The 16857-nt window shown below is 40.5% G+C and overlaps 2 protein-coding genes across 7 annotated transcripts in view; one reads left to right on the top strand and one right to left on the bottom strand.

Annotated features, from left to right (window-relative positions):
- Nucleotides 1–5126, bottom strand: part of MIGA1 (mitoguardin 1) — a 104255-nt gene extending 99129 nt beyond the window's left edge. For both annotated transcript variants that reach the window (XM_045064745.1, XM_045064746.1), the window contains exons 1-2: nt 5006–5126; nt 2147–2260 (exon numbers count right to left, since the gene is read on the bottom strand). In XM_045064745.1, the coding sequence (XP_044920680.1) occupies nt 2147–2245 (99 nt within the window). In that variant the 5' untranslated portion in view covers nt 2246–2260; nt 5006–5126. The remainder of the gene's footprint in view (nt 1–2146; nt 2261–5005) is intronic.
- Nucleotides 5127–15371: 10245 nt separating this feature from the next.
- The window catches only part of USP33 (ubiquitin specific peptidase 33), a 54117-nt gene continuing 52631 nt past the window's right edge, over nt 15372–16857 (top strand). For 2 of the 5 annotated variants that reach the window (XM_045064740.1, XM_045064739.1), the window contains exons 1-2: nt 15373–15608; nt 15797–15840. In XM_045064740.1, the coding sequence (XP_044920675.1) occupies nt 15799–15840 (42 nt within the window). In that variant the 5' untranslated portion in view covers nt 15373–15608; nt 15797–15798. Of the gene's footprint in view, nt 15609–15796; nt 15841–16857 lie in introns of all 5 variants that reach the window. The other 3 variants (XM_045064741.1, XM_045064743.1, XM_045064744.1) reach the window with 2 other exon arrangements.

Here is a 16857-nt window from a genome sequence, read left to right as displayed (position 1 = left end):
AACATGAATCAAGATGCATCACTGAAGGTGTTTAAATTCCTATTTGTCGGAGGGAGACAAACCATAAGAGACTCTTAATCTCACAAAACAAACCAAGGTTGCTGGGAGATTGGGGGGTAGGAAGAGGGTGGCTGAGTTATGGACATTGGGGAGGGTATGTGATATGATGAGTGCTGTGAAATGTGTAAGCCTGACAATGCACAGACCTGTACCCCTGGGGCTAATAATATATGTCAATAAAAATAATCTTAAATAAATAAATCCCTATTTATCTTACATCATCTATTAAAATCACTTTAGTCACACTGAATACTATATATGATCAAGTAGTGTATACCTCTTGATTTCAGCTTAGGTTCTAATATAAGGATCCTGAGATCGTGCTCTGTGTGGGATTCTGTGCTTACCATGGAGTATGCTAGTGCCTCTCCCTCCCCCTGCCTGCACACACACACACTCTCTCTCTCTTTCAAATAAATAAATAGAGTCGGATGTTTAACCAACTGAGCCACCCAGGTACCCCTATTATTTGCCCTTTTAGATAAGTTACTGAAGCTCTTGAAGCCTCCAGATTAGTAAAATTGAGATGATTTCCAAATTCCAGGGTTACTTTGTAGATTAGAGACATTTTATGTATAAAGGACATGAACAACGTCTTAAACATATTGAACCCTAGGTAGTAATTACTATTCTCATACATTTTAACTGTGCAACCTTCTTTCCTATATACATGTAAAATTACACTATATTTCACCCATCTGAGATACTATTCATTTCAATATGTAAGCAAGTTTTGTAAATGTCCAAATGTCAAAAATCATCATCTTGGATTGGATGAAATTTGGTGTAACTTTAGAGAACTAAATGCTACTTTCTATACATACCGTTTTCTTTAGCACAAGGAAGCACAAATTGCCTTAGAAGCAAATACTAAAAATATAGGGACTGCTCCCATGGAAGATATACAAAAAGACAGTAAGTGCGTGAAGAGATGCTCAACATCACTAATCACTAGGGAAATGTAAATCACAACCACAATGAGATACCAACTATATCAAAAAGCCAGAAAATAACAGGTGTTGGTAAGAATGTGGAGAAGCCAGAACTCTTGTCCACTGCTGGTAGAAATGAAAAGTGGTGGTGAAGCCACTATGGAAAGAGATATGCGAGTTCCTCAACAAATTTAACACAGAATCACTATGTGATCCAGCAATTTCACATCAGATATATATCCAAAAGAGCTGAAAGCAGGGACTTGAATACATATTTATACACTCATGTTTATAGCACCATTATTCACAAGAGCCAAAAGATGGAAGTAACACAAATGACCAGTGGTGGATGAATGGATTAACCAAATGTGGTATGTATGTAAAATCAAATGTTATTCAACCTGGGAAGACAAGGAAATTCTGGGACGCCTGGGTGGCTCGGTCAATTAAGCATCTATCTGCCTTTGGCTCAGGTGAGTCCCGCATTAGGCTCCTTGCTCAGCAGGGAGCCTGCTTCTCCTTCTGCCTGCCGATCCCACTGCTTGTGCTTGTGTGCACTCTCTCTCTCTGACAAATCAACAAATAAAATCTTTTAAAAAAAAAAAAAGGAAATTCTGACATGCTACATAATAAATGAAACTTGAGGACATTATGCTAAGTAAAATAAGGCAGTCCCAAAAAGACAAATATTATATAATTCCATTTATGAGGTACGAGGCTCCCCGCTCAGTGGGAAGACTGCTTCTTCCTCTTCCTCTCACCTCCCCCTTCATGCTCTTGCTTGCTCTCTCTCAAATGAATCAATAAAAGAATCTCTATAAAAAAAAAAAGGTAGAACAATTTTGTCTAAGTTAATTTAATTTATCTAAGTAATCTCTACACCCACATGGGGCTCAAACTCAGGACCCCAAGATCAAAAGTCACTTGTTCTTCCAACTGAGGCAGCCAGGTACCCCAGGACTATTTCTTTAAAAAGTCCTGAATATGATAACAACTAAAAGCCATGAAATAAAAATCAAGTAAGTATTAAACCACCTTAATAAATATTTGACTGAACCATTTAAAACCTCAACTGAAAGTTAAATACTGTAAATAAAATACTATGCTCTGAGCAATAAATTTATTATTCAACTTCATGTTTCTTTCTTTTTTACCTGGGAGAGAGAATAGTACCAAGACAGAGGAAGATCAAACACTCTTAATACTGCTGTCTTCAAGGAAAACTGTGATTCGCTTACTGTTTCTTCTGACATGACTCCTCTTCTAATCTTCATTAAATGAAACATAAAAACATATGAGCCACCAAATGAAAGAGACAAATTGAAATTTTAACTCTATCAGTTTTTTTTTCTTTTTGCAGTTAATTATTCATAATAAACTTCCCTGAAAAAAATTATGAGCCAAATTTATCCAAGCTAAAAGTTTATTTATTAATCACCAAAGCACCCAAAAAGAACTGAGTTAGATTTGAACTGAGAGTTCAGGTAGCACATTTTCCCTAGAAAATTGCAGGTTCTAGATTTTCTCTTTTCTGGTTAAACATTTCAGCTTTTAAATCATAATTTAAAACTGATTTCTTCCACCTATTTCCTACAAGGAAATCTAACTGGGACCAGGACTCCCAGGGCTAGAATGCTCAGTTCACTGAACTTCAGAACTCAGGTACTTATTCTCCTACTAGCCCATTTTAAAGATCTTCAAAGAAATGCCACATACATGCTATGAAATTTTAATTGTTTTAATGCCTATTTCTATTGAAACCAAAGAAAGAGAAGTCAGATGTCTATAGAGAAAGCAGCTCTCAGAAAAGCCCTTACGGGTAGCCTTCATAGATACATAATGGTTCAGGCTCTGGGTCTATGCTTTTCAAAGCCAGAAACTCAATTTTATCTGTGTGCCTAAACAAATTCACATAGTATTGATGTATAAGTTATCTTAAAAATTTATTCATTTATAATAAGGAAATATACTATCTAGTAAAAGAATACATAAATATGTTATCAAAACACACCTTCTCTGAAATAAAAAACTGTAAGGAGCTAAATTTTTCTAAAATGTTGAAAAGGCTGCCTAGTGAGCACAAAATTAATGGATCCCTGGATCCACTTATCTAGGCCAATTAAAAGCCAGAGACAGGTCTCTGGTACACAAGAGAATAGGCCTCTCCAGTAACTAGAATGTTTATGTCTACCAAATCTAATGTTTCTTTTCATTGAATAGGGCCACATAAATATAACTAAAGAGAAGATAAAAATCATTAGCAATCTCTCTATAAAAGCTTACTGGCTAGCTATACTTTAAGTCCTTTATTTCTGCATATTTGTCTTCTCTTTTTGTAGACTCCAGTAGACTACCCTTTTCTGTTAATATTCTTTCTTCACACAATTGTCAAAACCACTGATTAAGTAGTAGTCTCCTTCCAAATAAAACACAGGTGGTTTACTGCTATTGACACTAACCTACTAACCTTATTCCCTACTACTGACACAGAGTATAAACTTAATGCCCCCTCACACATATTCTAATGACTATGTTCAGGCTCAGTATAATTCTAATTGAAACACATTTATTCCAACCAATAAACTATGATACAAATATATTACTGAGAAATACAAAGGAATCTATAAACAAACAAGAGAAAAATGGTCCTCTGGGGTATAAGAGAGGCTGGGAAGGAATCATTCCTTTTCATTATAAGTCTTTTCAAATATTTCATTTTTTAGGCACCTACATATATTATTTTTTTGTTACACTAAAAAGAATAAAAAAAGGTACACTTATCCCCTCCACTCCCTTAAAACTGACAACTTCTTAAGAAACATTTTTAGCAATTAAGTAGATTCTGGATCATTAAGCCATCTTTGCTACATTAAAAAAAAATACTGAGTAATTCTCCCAAAGTGTCTTTCTCCATAATAAAAGATTCCTATTTTTTAAAGAGAGGAGAAAGAAAATAAAGCAAACTTTTCAATTTAAACTGCCAGGGTTTTCTTAAAAGAGTTCTGACAAATCTCCTTTTTACATCCTACCTACCTCATTCCCTTTAACTTAAAATCACTGAGGGAATGATTCCAAACTTAATAATAATTGAATAATATTTAAAAATCCGACTTTCAGTTGCTTCCATAAGAATTTCATAATTAAAATGAACACTAAGGCAGTTTAATATTCAAATTCATAGAGTCTAAAACATTACCAGAAATACTGTATTATGTAATATTACTCGCTTCTCTACAGCTAACCACTGCGGAGCTAAAAAATGTGATAGTTTGTTTCTAAACACCCTAAAATTCTGTTTTACAGCTTGAACTTCACTAGTTAAGCAAAAATGAAAGTCTGAAATACCCTAAAAAATTTTGACGTGAAGCCTAAATCCATACAACCGAACTCTGAGAAAAACACAGCTATGCTTCGTTGCAATAATGATAGAACAATAATAATTAAGGTCTGTGCAAGAGCAAGGTCTTCCGGAGTCCTCCCTCCAGAATATAAATGTTAAGCAACTTTATTGACAGAGGATCCCAACGCCCCAATTCCTCCCAATGCTACATTGTTCTCTGAAAGCACCTGCAAAGAGAGCGTAATCTTCCCCATTCAAATACTACTCCCTGCTCAAACCACTGGCATTCAAGCAGAAACACAGACCCACAAGCGGTTCCTACCTCCACCAAGACCCCCACCCCCCGATCCCCACAGCACTCTCCTCAGCGGTCTTCCTTCTTTACCAAGGGACCAGGAAAGGGGTCTCCCTCTCGGCTCGCCCGCCCTGGCCCTCAGTCGGGCTCGGACCAGTCGGGTGCCCTCCCTGATAAAGTGCTGCCTTTGCGGGCCTCCCTCCGGCGTGGGGACTTCTCTGGCTTTCTGTTCCTTCACCAGCACTGAGAAGCTCAAGGGCCAAGGCCAGGGCCCCAGCCGGCGCCCCACCACGCCCCACCATGCCCAGCCTCGCCTCCTCAGCGGGGCCCGCGTAGCGACCCCACCCGCTCCAACGCCCGGCGTCTCCACCCTTGTACCTGGTGCTCCTCCAGGCCAGGTGCGGCTGGCCCACGCCTGCTTCCCCGCCGCAGCCCCGCGCTGAGCAGCCGCTTGGCCGCGGGGATGGAGTCCTTCCGGGGTCAGGAGTGGGAAGGTGGAAAGAATGTAGCGGGGGCCTTCTAGCCTTTCAGCGTGAGGGGCAACGTGTGAAGCCGCTCCCGCCATTTTTGTTTAGGGCAAGAGGTTTCTGCCTTGCCAAATAGGAAAAAAAGACCACTTAAGAAGAAATGCATTTTTGCAATGCTGTCAACTGGTATCGTGTTTTGTAGCGTTTTGAGGGCTCTAGGGACATTCAGCGAATCTGGTGAAAACTAGGGGACTTTACTCCAGAAAAATGCACGTAGACACGCTCCTATGTTACAGTATACATATATATATATATATATATATATATGCAATATATTACAGTGTATTCAAGTTCAGACTCCCCAGACCAATCCAAGGATCTCAGATTAAAAACTACTGTTGTAGAGCCTCAGCACTTAAACGAATAAATGTTGAGGCATTCTAACCCTGTATTGATGTAGTTATTGATTTCAATTACTCTTTTTTCACCACGTTTCCCGCTGAATTCAAATATGTAAATATGGCCAACTATGAGTTTTTAGGCTTTTGAGTATTTTTAGGTTTTGAGTATACCCTGTTCTGAGGTACTAAACACAGTAAACGAATGGGCATGGGGGAGGAGAGACATGGAGAACGACAACAAAAAAAGATACTGTTTCCATATCTGGTCCTGAGCCAAAACATTCCACCAAACCTTCAGATTTAAAACTTCCAATTGCTGAGCCTATTAGTGGTGGACTGTCAAAATAATTTTGTTAGGATAGCTAAAACATGACAGCAGTTGTTATTATTCCTATCTAAGGAACAGGAATGAATAATCATTTCTGTTAGTTTTCAAGATTTCTATTTAGTCAAATGGGAAATAGAGAGAATGACAATGCTGATGTGTGGCATTACCAGACGAATAATAACAAAGTGCACAAAATTCTGTGTGAAAATATTCTGCACTTATAAAATATCTGTTGCTGTTAACAGATGAGGAACCTGGAATCTGAAAGGTTGTTTTTTTGTTTATTCTCTCAATCCCCTTTCTGTTGCCTCCTCCCTACTTCCGACAACTTCCAAACATTCAGTGTAAGGGGAAGAGCAGTAGTTCTTAACTCTACTGAGAACATTTTCTCTTTTAATTCTACAATAAATGTTACGGAAGAGGTATTAGTACATACTCGTTATGGCTTTTACTGTTCAACAAGGGAATAAGAAACACCATATTTTTGTCACTTTTCTAATTCAATGTAATTTGCTCCAAGACTCCCTTCTCCGGGATTGGTGGAATATTTAATTGCTAAAATTAATGAAGGGAAACCCCACTAAAGAGGACTTAACATGATTTAAGGAGAGGCTGGAAGGGAAAGTTTTACCACTCAATGTCAGGGAAAGAATCATCCATCATAGGACCCAACAGGAAAGTTACACATTGCATCTTCTAGAAAAAATGGACTACTGCAACTCAGCCAGCGAGAAACTATCATCATCCCAAACTCTTGCTTTTTTCCAAAGGCCTTTTGTTCAAAACAACCCCTCCCATCTTTCTCCTTCTCCATAAAATAATGTTCTCCTGTGTTTGTTACACTTGCCTATAGCTTTGCCATACTTTGCTTGCTTGTCCCAAATTGCAATTCTGTTATTCCCAAATAAACCTATTTTTGCTGGTAAAATAACTGACTGTTTTATTTTTAAGGTTAACACACAATCTTAGCCATTTGTACGTATTATCAGTTAGGATGCCGTTAGCTACAAGAAAACTAAATAGTGGCTTAAACCACAGGACAGGGTATTCCACATAGATGCAGCATCAAGGAGGCACAGTCTCATATATGTGTATAATGGCTTTTTTTTAAGATTTTATTTTTTATTTTTATTTTTTTAGGGACACCTGTTTGGCTCACTCATGGAGCATCTGCTTTCCGCTCAGGTCAGGGTTCCAAGGTCCTGGAATCGAGCCCCACGTCTGGCTCCCTGCTTAGTGGGGAGCCTTCTTCTCTCCCACTCCTCCTGCTTGTGTTCCCTCTCTCTATGTCTTTCTCTCTCTGTCAAATAAATATATAAAATCTTTAAAATTTTTTATTTATTTTTTTAAAGATTTTATTTATTTATTTGACAGAGAGATCACAAGTAGGCAGAGAGAGAGAGAGGAGGAAGCAGGCTCCCCGCTGAGCAGAGAGCCCGACACGGGACTCGATCCCAGGACCTTGAGATCATGACCTGAGCCGAAGGCAGTGGCTTAACCCACTGAGCCACCCAGACACCCAAAAATTTTTATTTTTTTAAATAATCTCTACACCCAACCAACATGGGGTTCGAACTTACCACCTGGAGATCAAGAGTTGCCCACTCGACTGGCTGAGCCAGACAGGCACCCTTGGAGATGATGCCTTGTGTTATTCTGGCCCAGGGGAAAAATGGAGCTTGGTTAACTCTAAAGGTCTGTCCCTCACCCAAGGAAATAATTACTCAACCATCAATGAATTTGGAAGCTCTTATATGCATAATCTCAAAACAACACTGTAGTTTTAGACTGCCCAGGTTCAAATCCTTTCTCTGCCTCTGACTAGGTACGTGGTCTTAGGCCAAGTACTTAACCTCATTATGTCTCAGTTTCCTCATTGGGGTGTTAGGAAGATAAATGTAATAGTTCTTGTAAAGTACTAGGATTCTTATGTAAGTTTTCAACTTGAGAGGTAACTCCATGGGATCTGAGGATTCAAGTTTACTGCCACATAATTGGTTTCTGTTGTAATCCTACACATTTGTTTTATGCATGTAGAAATGTCATGTGAGAAAGGGGTCTCTAATTTGCCATTTACCAGAATGTCAGAGGGGTCCAAGATACCAAAAAATGGTTGAGAACTTAGAATAATCCTGGCACAAATTTCTAAGATGTAGTCATATTCAGTGGGAATTTTCCACGTCCTTTGGCAGAGCCTCCAAAGTTAAAAGAAATAGATCCTGGGTGCGTGGATGGCTCAGTAGGTTAAGCATCTGCCCTCAGCTCAGGTCATGATCTCAGGGTCCTGTGATCTGGTCTGCATCTGTGGGGAGTCTGCTTCTCCATCTCTCTTTGTCCCTCCCCCAACTTGTACTCTCTCTTACTTTCTCTCTCTTTCAAATACATAAATAAAATCTTAAAAAAAAAAAAAGGAAGAAATGTCAAGTGTGCTAAGTATTCTTAAAAAGGGTGCTAGACCAACCACACAATGCATGATAGGAATAATGTGAAGCTCCTTTAACAATTCTCTGTCCTCACATACCTCCAGGGAATGATACGGCAGAATCGATCAGAGACTGAAAAATGAAGATGCCTAAGAAACACTTTTCTGGAGTGCTGTGCATTTTCCTCCCCCTTCCCAAGAGTGGGGAAAGGAAAGTGCATATCTCATCCTATCCCCACCTCAAGCCAAGTGAAGGAACTTGCAGAAACTCGGGCAAGGTTTGTTTGTTTTTAAGATTTTACTTGTTTATTTGACAGAGAGAAGGAGAGAGCACAAGTAGGCAGAGCTGCAGGCAGAGGGAGAGGGTGAAGCAGGCTTCCTGCTGAGCAGAGAGCCCAATGCAGGGCTTGATCCCAGGACCTTGGGATCATGACCTGAGCTGAAGGCAGATATTTAACCAAGCCTCCCACATGCCCCAAACTCAGACCATTTGACTTCTGTGCCCTGTAGTTTATGTTACCTGAAAAGTCTAAAGACAATAGACTATCCAAAGAGGTCTTTGATGGCAGAGCAGAGAAAGGTCTACAGTGGAAAAGGCCTGTACCTGCAATTTTGCAAGAAAAATTATCCTGGGGGTTATGTGAATGTCACAGAAGGTAGCCAGGCTTGAATAAGCTTAAGAGAGTGTATCTTTGAACCAGGAGCTAAGTGGACTATCCAAATGGTTAGCCACAGATTTTTGCCCCCAATGTTAGGAGATAGTACAGTGAGAGATCCCTAGCAAGAGAGGAGGTTACTGAGAAACCCACAAAAGGGCCCTATAAGAAAAGAGCCAGCATTTAGGAATGGGTCACATGCAGAAAGCACCCAAGATAGATTTAATGCACTGATTGTGTGTATCTGATATTTCACTTAGGATATATAGGATCACTGTTCACTCTAGCTGACTCATTAATATATGTCCAGTGAACTTCATGCAGTGAAACTGCACTTACCAAGTGAAAACATTAAGTCTGACCAAAGTCCAGAACTTTAGTTAAAAAACATTACATTACCTAAATAGATTAATTCTTTTAGATAATTCATATATGCAATTACTTTTTCCATTAACTGTTAAAACCTGGCAGAGTCCCCAGAAATAACTCAGGACCTCCTTTTAAATCTATACAATGCCAAAGTGTATATATTGGCCATTATATCTTTGCTGTCATCACCCACCCAGAAGTGTATGGTGGATTCCTCCACAAGTCAGAACAAAGCCAACCAAGGCATTTAGAACTCAGACTATGGGGGAAAAAAAAGAACTCAGACTATGGTTCTAGATGTTAATTTAGCACATGACTGCATATATCCAATATTACAGATTCAGTTCCTCAAAATACTAAACATAGTGATACCTTGTGACCCAGTGATTCCATTTTTAAATAATACACAAAAGATACATTCACATAAAAACTTGTATGTGAATGTGAATAGCCACATTATTCATAATACCTAAAAAGTGAAACCACCCAAATATCTACCAACTAATGAACGGATAAATAAATTATAGTGTGTCCACGTGATGGAATATTACTTGACTATAAAAAAGGAATAGTTACACACTGGTTCTCTTTATATGAAATGTCCAATACAGGGATATCTGTAGAGACAGAAAGTAGATTAGTCTGCCTAGTGTTGGAAGGATTGTGGGAAAATGGAGGTTGCTGTTAAAGGGTATGGGACTTCTTTTTTGATTAGCTTTGTTTTTGAAAGATTTTATTTATTTATTCATTTGAGAAGGGGGTTGTGGAAGAAGCAGAGAGGGACAAGTAGACTCTACACTGAGCACAGAGCCCAAATGGAGACTTGATCTCACAATCCTGAGCTGAAATCAAGAGTGTAGCACTTAACTGACTGAGCCATCCACATGCCCCTGGCAGTGAAATATACTAAGCTTAGATTGAGCTGGTTGTGGAAATCTATGGATATACGAACAACTATTGAATTTGATTGGATTTATGTTTTAGAGAGAGTTGTGTTTAGAATAATGGCATTAGATTAGAGGAGATACTAGAGTCAGAAATACATGGAACTATCAAAATAATCTATGCAAGAAGGAAGATGATCTGTACAGAAAAATCTTCTTACAGAAAAAACTTAGGTTCCATTCCCCACGGAGTCAGTTGACCATCTATTGATTTTTTTCTCCTAAGTAGCTCTCATGGTCATCTCTGCTGCTAGGTCCTTAGCCTCCCTTGTCTGTATTCTACAATAATCTGCCTCCATCTATGCCATTCATAGCTACCTAAGTAATCCAATATATATATCTCACCATGTTGCTGCCTTTCTTAAATTTCTTCATGGATCTCCAGAAGAAAAACTTCTCTTAGCAGACAAAATCACTCATGATCTACCTTCTCTGTCTAGCCTGTTCCCTGACTCTTTGCCCTCAAACTCTGCTCTAGTAATACTGATCTTTTGTAGGTTCTCATATCAGGCATTACTATCTCTGTTGATATTATTTTGCCTATGTTCTTCCCTTTGTCTAAAAAATCCTTCCTCTTCTGGCCCATCAGAAATCTTTGTGCTCGGCCTTTTGTTTCTGTTTTTGTTTTTGTTTCGTTTTGTTCTGCTGTATAATATCAGGTTGACCTGGCCTCTTATTTTCTGTCTTGGAAACTTCCATTTCATCCATTCACATAATTGTCATTTCGGCTGCTTTGTTCTTCAATGATCCTGAATCTTTGGCTGAAAGCTTCTGAGCAGCACCTAACCAAGGTAAAGACAATAAACCCAATACTTGGGATTTTTTAAACTAGAAAGTCTGTTCTTGGAGAAAACTGCAAGATGGCAAATTCAAGAAATGACCGATGAAGAGATCACTGGGCATCCTACTAATGTTTGAGTTCCCAGTTCTAGTTAGCCTTCCTTGGATTTAAAGAGCCAATAACTCCCTCCTTTTTTTTTTTTTTTTTTCCTGCCTAAGAGCATCTGAAATGGTGTACATGGGCTCACTTATGTGCTTCAGGTGGCTTACAGGTATGCCCAGATGGTGATTCTTGCTGGAAACCTCTAATTGTGAGCATTCTTGTCTATTGACCTACTTTTCTGAATGATCTAATCTGATCATCAAAAAAGACATTGAGAAGCACCAATCCAAACTAAAGCAATAACTCTCAAGTAGGGGTGATTTTGTCACCAATGGGAGGAGGTGCTATTGTCATCTAATAGATACTACACATGCTGCTAGACCTCCTACAATGCATCAGAACCATACCCCACAACAAAGAATTAGTCCAACTTGTCAGTAGTGCTATCTTTGAGAATTCCCGAGCTAGAGTAAACCGAACCCTTACTCTATTTACAAAATGATAAAAATGGATTTTCTCGGCAAAGCCTCAAAAGTCAATGCCAAATACCTTCCAAATCAAGGTACTCTAATGGGGGTATAGAGGTAAATTCTTCCCCCTCATCTCAAGCCAAGTCTCAAAGTCTTTAAGAGGACCATTTTGAAAAGATGACATGTATCCTTTGGCATATTAGACAGACAAGACTCAGAACTGATTCTCATTTGAAAAGTCCCAAGTCAGGGACACCTGGGTGATTCAGTCAGTTAAGCGTCTGCCTTCAGCTCAGGTCATGACCCCAGTGTCTTGAGACCAAGTCCTGCATCGGTATCCTTGCTCAGCGAGGACCTTGCTTCTCCCTCTGCCTGCCACTCCCCCTGCTTGTGTGCTGCCTCTCTCTCTGACACATAAATAAATAAAATCTTTAAAAAAACACACACACAAGAAAAAACAAGAGAAGCCCTAAGTCAATTGGCTAAGACTGCCTCCAAGCAAAAGATGCACACAGGCTGATTAAGAACAGTCCAAACTTCTGTGAAAGATACACATGTACTTTCGGTGGGCCAAGTGAGGAGCCCATCCATGTAAGAGAGCTGGATTGGATCATATTGAGAGAGGCTGTCCAATAGGACTGACTAATATTGACTGTCCAATAGGAGTGAGATGATCCTAACCTTTGAATGGATCCCTGGAAACCAGGGGACTAAGGCATATGTCATAAGGTACACCAGAAGATATACTGCTGAGTCAAGGGATTATAGGTGAGTGATGATTCCAGGAGAGAAAGATAAGCCTCAGACCTCCTCTCTACCTACAGGACAATGACACCAGGCTATAACTATCCTAGTCAGTAAAGATCCTTTCTGTCCTTATCTTTCTCAGCCCAGGAGCAGCCCAAAATGAAAAGCAAGTCAGGGGAAAGGGTAGAGAGGGAATGGCAGATAATTTTTTACCTGTGTGGTTCTGACATTTTTGACATTACACTGGACAGGATTTTTTAATACCTGGGAGAAAAGACCATTTGTTTATTATTAGAACATGACTGGAGGATTTTTTAATTACTTGGGAGTGACCGGAGAAGCTAAAGGCTTTGCTTAAGATTTTATCCTAGGAGCAGAAAGGGATCTTCAGAGATTTTCAGAGACAATAATGAGAAACAATAAAATTGGTTTCTGCCTGTCCTCTACCAAATCCTTCTTGTTCATCACGTTAGCAACAACAGTTTGAGTTTCTGCCACTTATAACCAAAAACATATTATAAAGCCTCAGTTTAAATCAGGGATTCCTGGGCGCCTGGGTGGCTCAGTGGGTTGAAGCCTCTGCCTTCGGCTCAGGTTATGATCCCAGGGTCCTGGGTTTGAGCCTCGTATCGGGCTCTCTGCTCGGTGGGGAGCCTGCCTCCCCCCTCTCTCTCTGTCTGTCTCTGCCTACTTGTGATCTCTGTCTGTCAAAATAAATAAATAAAATCTTTAATAAATAAATAAATAAATCAGGGTTTCCCAAGAGTGGCACTAATGACATTTTGGACTCTCCTGTCATGTAACTGCAAAGGAATGTAGCTAATTTCTCTTCTTCCAGTCCTCCTCAGGAATATTACCACATGTCCATCTTGGGCCAAATACCCACTATCCTCAGTTGAGAATCAACAAATATCTGGAGTCTTTTAAAGCTGGACTATGAGAATATTGTGAGCAAGACAAAAATACTGCTCTCACTGAGCTTTACAGTTCTGAAGACATAGGCAAAAAATTAAATATACACAAAAATCTTAACATAATTAAAATTTCTAATAAATTATCTGAAGGGAACATAACAGGATGCTGAAATGAGGAATAACAGGGTAAACAAGGAATATCCAGGGGCATCTGGGTGGCTCAGTTTGTTAACCAACTGATACTCGATTTCAGCTTCGGTTGTGATCTTGGGATTGTGAGATCCTGGCCAGGCCCATGTTGGGCTCCGTGCTCAGCAAGGAGTGGGCTTGAGATTCTCTCTTTCTCCCTCTTCCCCTCCCCCTACTCATGCTCTCTATCGCTCTAAAAAAGAAAAAAAATTAATTAATAAAATCTTTAAACAAGGAATATCAGGGCTGGGGGTAGCCAGAAGAATGAGGGATGGAAGTTTGGAGAGTCTGGTAATAGCATGTCTGACTCAGGGAAGAGCATTTGCAAAGGCTTATTCAGCCTCAGGTATATAAACATCAAATGCATGTTTTGTAACATTTTCACTTGCCAATACTCAATTGCAAAAATGAGAAGGTATTTGTTTTGATGTGACCACTCAATAGTCTTCCTTCCTCCTTCTTCCTACCCCTATTTCTTTTCTTCTTCCTTTACTTCATTTCTTCTCCCCCACCATTTTTACTCTGATTAAATATTAAATGTACACATTAAAAAAATTTTGCAACTAGCATATTGATGAGAGCCTCTTGCCATCACAGCAAAGGTTAGAAAATCTAAAACACTATCATTTATTTATTTATTTGATAATAGAGTGAGAGAGCACAAGCAGGGGGAGCAGCAGAGGAAGAGAGAGAAGCAGGCTTCTTGCTGAGCAGGGAGTCTGCCACCACTGAAAGGCTCAATCCCAAGACCCTGGGATCACGACCTGAGCCAAAAGCAGACACTGAGCCATCCAGACGCCCCAATACTGTCTTTTTTTCAAATAAATCTATACAACTCTCCTTTAAGTCTGATACCAGAGAACAAGACATCAGAGAACAAATGTTTTTCATAATCACTCTTAACAAATGAGGAATAGTTAAAACATTTAGATATTCGATTTTTAAAAATAAAAATTAACTACATTACCTACAACCTTGTGGAATGTAAACTGCAATATTTTGAAATATGCTGAAAAAAAAAAAAGAGAGAGAGAGAGAGAGAGGAATGGTTGTGCCATAGGCATCCTCCAAATTGTGAAACCTCCTTTCTCTTTCAGTGAACCCAGGTAGGTGATCCTTGTGGTGCAAACTGAGGTATTGGTGTCAATCCCTATCTAACTAGCAAAGGTTCATTTTTTTCCCACTTTTATCATAAAAATAGAAGTAGAAGCTCCAATATTTTCTGCTTGATTCTGGTGGAGATTGAGCATCTTGCATTGTACTTGGCTACATGGTCTCATTTTGGAGACTACAAAGTTAGAGATAATCAGATAGATTGAAACTGGCAATTTAAACAATAATTTTCATTAATTTATCTGCTTTTATTGTTTGTGTAGCGATCAACTGAACACATTTTAAGTTACATAAATTAGAAGGCAGGTCTCTTTCAATGCTCTAGGCACTAAGCAAATACTAAGGTTTCAATAAATATTTCATTTGATCTTGATTTTGGCCTAGAGGAAAATGGGAGAGATGAATTTCTCCTTTGCACATGTGGAAAAGGAAATGGAATTACTTTCAGAGAATCTAAGCCCTAAGAAGTTGGTAGAAGAAAGAGGAGAGGAGAGAAAACAGCGTTGAGTGGGGTTGCCTAATACTTCTGTCTGTGCATAAGGTCGGAAACCTGAGGCCCTTCCGTGGCCAGCCTTAATGCAAATTCTCTAATGCATTGAGACAAGACTTGCTAAAGGTCGTATAGTGTAAATATAGAAGAGGAGTAGAACATGTGTAAAAACGACAAGAACCTGAAGCCTAAAACTGCTCTGCATGTACTGGGTCCTGGTGCTGGAGCTACTCTCTGAGTGACAGGGGTGAGGGCAGGCCGGGGTCTCCGCACCTGGGCCCAGCTACCGCGGCCACGCCCAAGGGGCGGGGCGGGTTATCCTGGCAGCTCCGCCCCTTTCCGCCCTATCGCGACGTCCCAGACGCCTGCGGCGTCCGCGGAGACACCGGAAGGAGCTGCGGCTGCTGCGGGAAGTGGCCGGTGCGGGAGGCGGGGATCCCGCGGGCATCGCTGCGGAGCCGTTTCCCGGCCTTCCTGACGCGACACCTCCCCTCTCCGAATCCCGGGGAGTGAAAGAGGATTTTGCGGAGGTGCGGCCGCAGGCCACCGTTGGCCGCGCTGGCGGGGTCTGCGGGGAAGGCTGTGGAGGTGAGCGCGGCGCTCCTGGGAGGGGCGCGGGGCCGGAGGGCGCTTCGCTTGCTGCCGGGGGCCGGTCTCGGTTCTCGCTCCCGCGCTCTGGGGCTGCAGCCGCTGCAGTGGTCTCTCTTTCTTGTTCTGGGGAGGTGGTGGGCGCGCGGGCGAGATGAAGGCCTAGGTCTCTGTGCTCTGCGTTACAGGAATGATCTGGTGCCGCCACGGCGGGGATCGGCGAAAGACGCAAGTCAGTCGTATTTTTAAGGAAGGGTCCCCAGGGGAGTGTCTGGGAAGCGGGAGGCTAGAGGGGGAGGCGGATCCCCGAGACGTTCCCCGCTCCTTTCCACGGTGTCCCCGCTGGTTTTCCAGTCCTCCACGGTGGGCACAGACGATTGGAAGCCCCGCAGCGCGCTGGCTCCCAGGTCCTGCTTTCGCTTTACGGCGCAATTGAGGTGCTCGGACCTATTTATGCAGCCCTAAAGCCCCGTTATTCATTGTTATTAACGGGAAAGTCCTAGGTGCCACCGTCCCTAGAATTTCTCTTCGATCAGTATTTGATCCATGTTGTTTCAGAGGTTATTCCTTACAGTCTGTCCATCTGCAGCTTTTGTTTGTGTCAAATTTCCATAGTGTGTAGTTGCCCAGACTTTTACTCATATATTTTCCAAGTACAAAATATTTTTCATTTGAATGTTTACAGGGTAGGGTGCAGGTTGAACTGTTGTTTGAGAATCTTCTAGGTGTTTTGCACTCAACATTTTCTTATAATTAGCCTTAGGCCTGGAAAATGGGGCCAGAGGGTAAAATCCTAGCCGGAACATGCATAGGCTCTAAACAGGACGAATTTTACCACAAGGCTCACTAGACTTCTTGCCTAAGAGATGTATGGAATTATATAATTTTTAAAGTTTAATTAGATTATTTTTCCTTTAAGAAAAGCCTCTTTAAAAAATAATGATGTTGTCTTTGATCAATTTCTAGTTGAGGCGATTTTATCATTTGGGGAGGTCTGACCAAATCAGATAATAAGCTCTTTTACTTGAACCTAATACAAATATTATTATTGAATTCATGATACTAAAAGGGAAAAGTAGGAATTTTATTGATAGGTAATGCTAATTTTAAAAGAAGGTAACTAATAGTTACATTATGCTGGCAGATTTGGGTTGTTTCATTTAGTTTGGTAGGATTGGAAGAAAAGGACCATATGAAAAGTATTCCAGGAATAAAATATTTGACCTTCTGTATGCAAGAGGTATAGTCT

The sequence above is a fragment of the Mustela putorius genome, unplaced genomic scaffold (genome assembly GCF_011764305.1).
Source record: "Mustela putorius furo isolate JIRA1106 unplaced genomic scaffold, ASM1176430v1.1 tig00003853_pilon_pilon_pilon, whole genome shotgun sequence".
Taxonomy (NCBI): Eukaryota; Metazoa; Chordata; class Mammalia; order Carnivora; family Mustelidae; genus Mustela; species Mustela putorius.
This window is presented reverse-complemented; position numbering and strand designations above follow the sequence as displayed.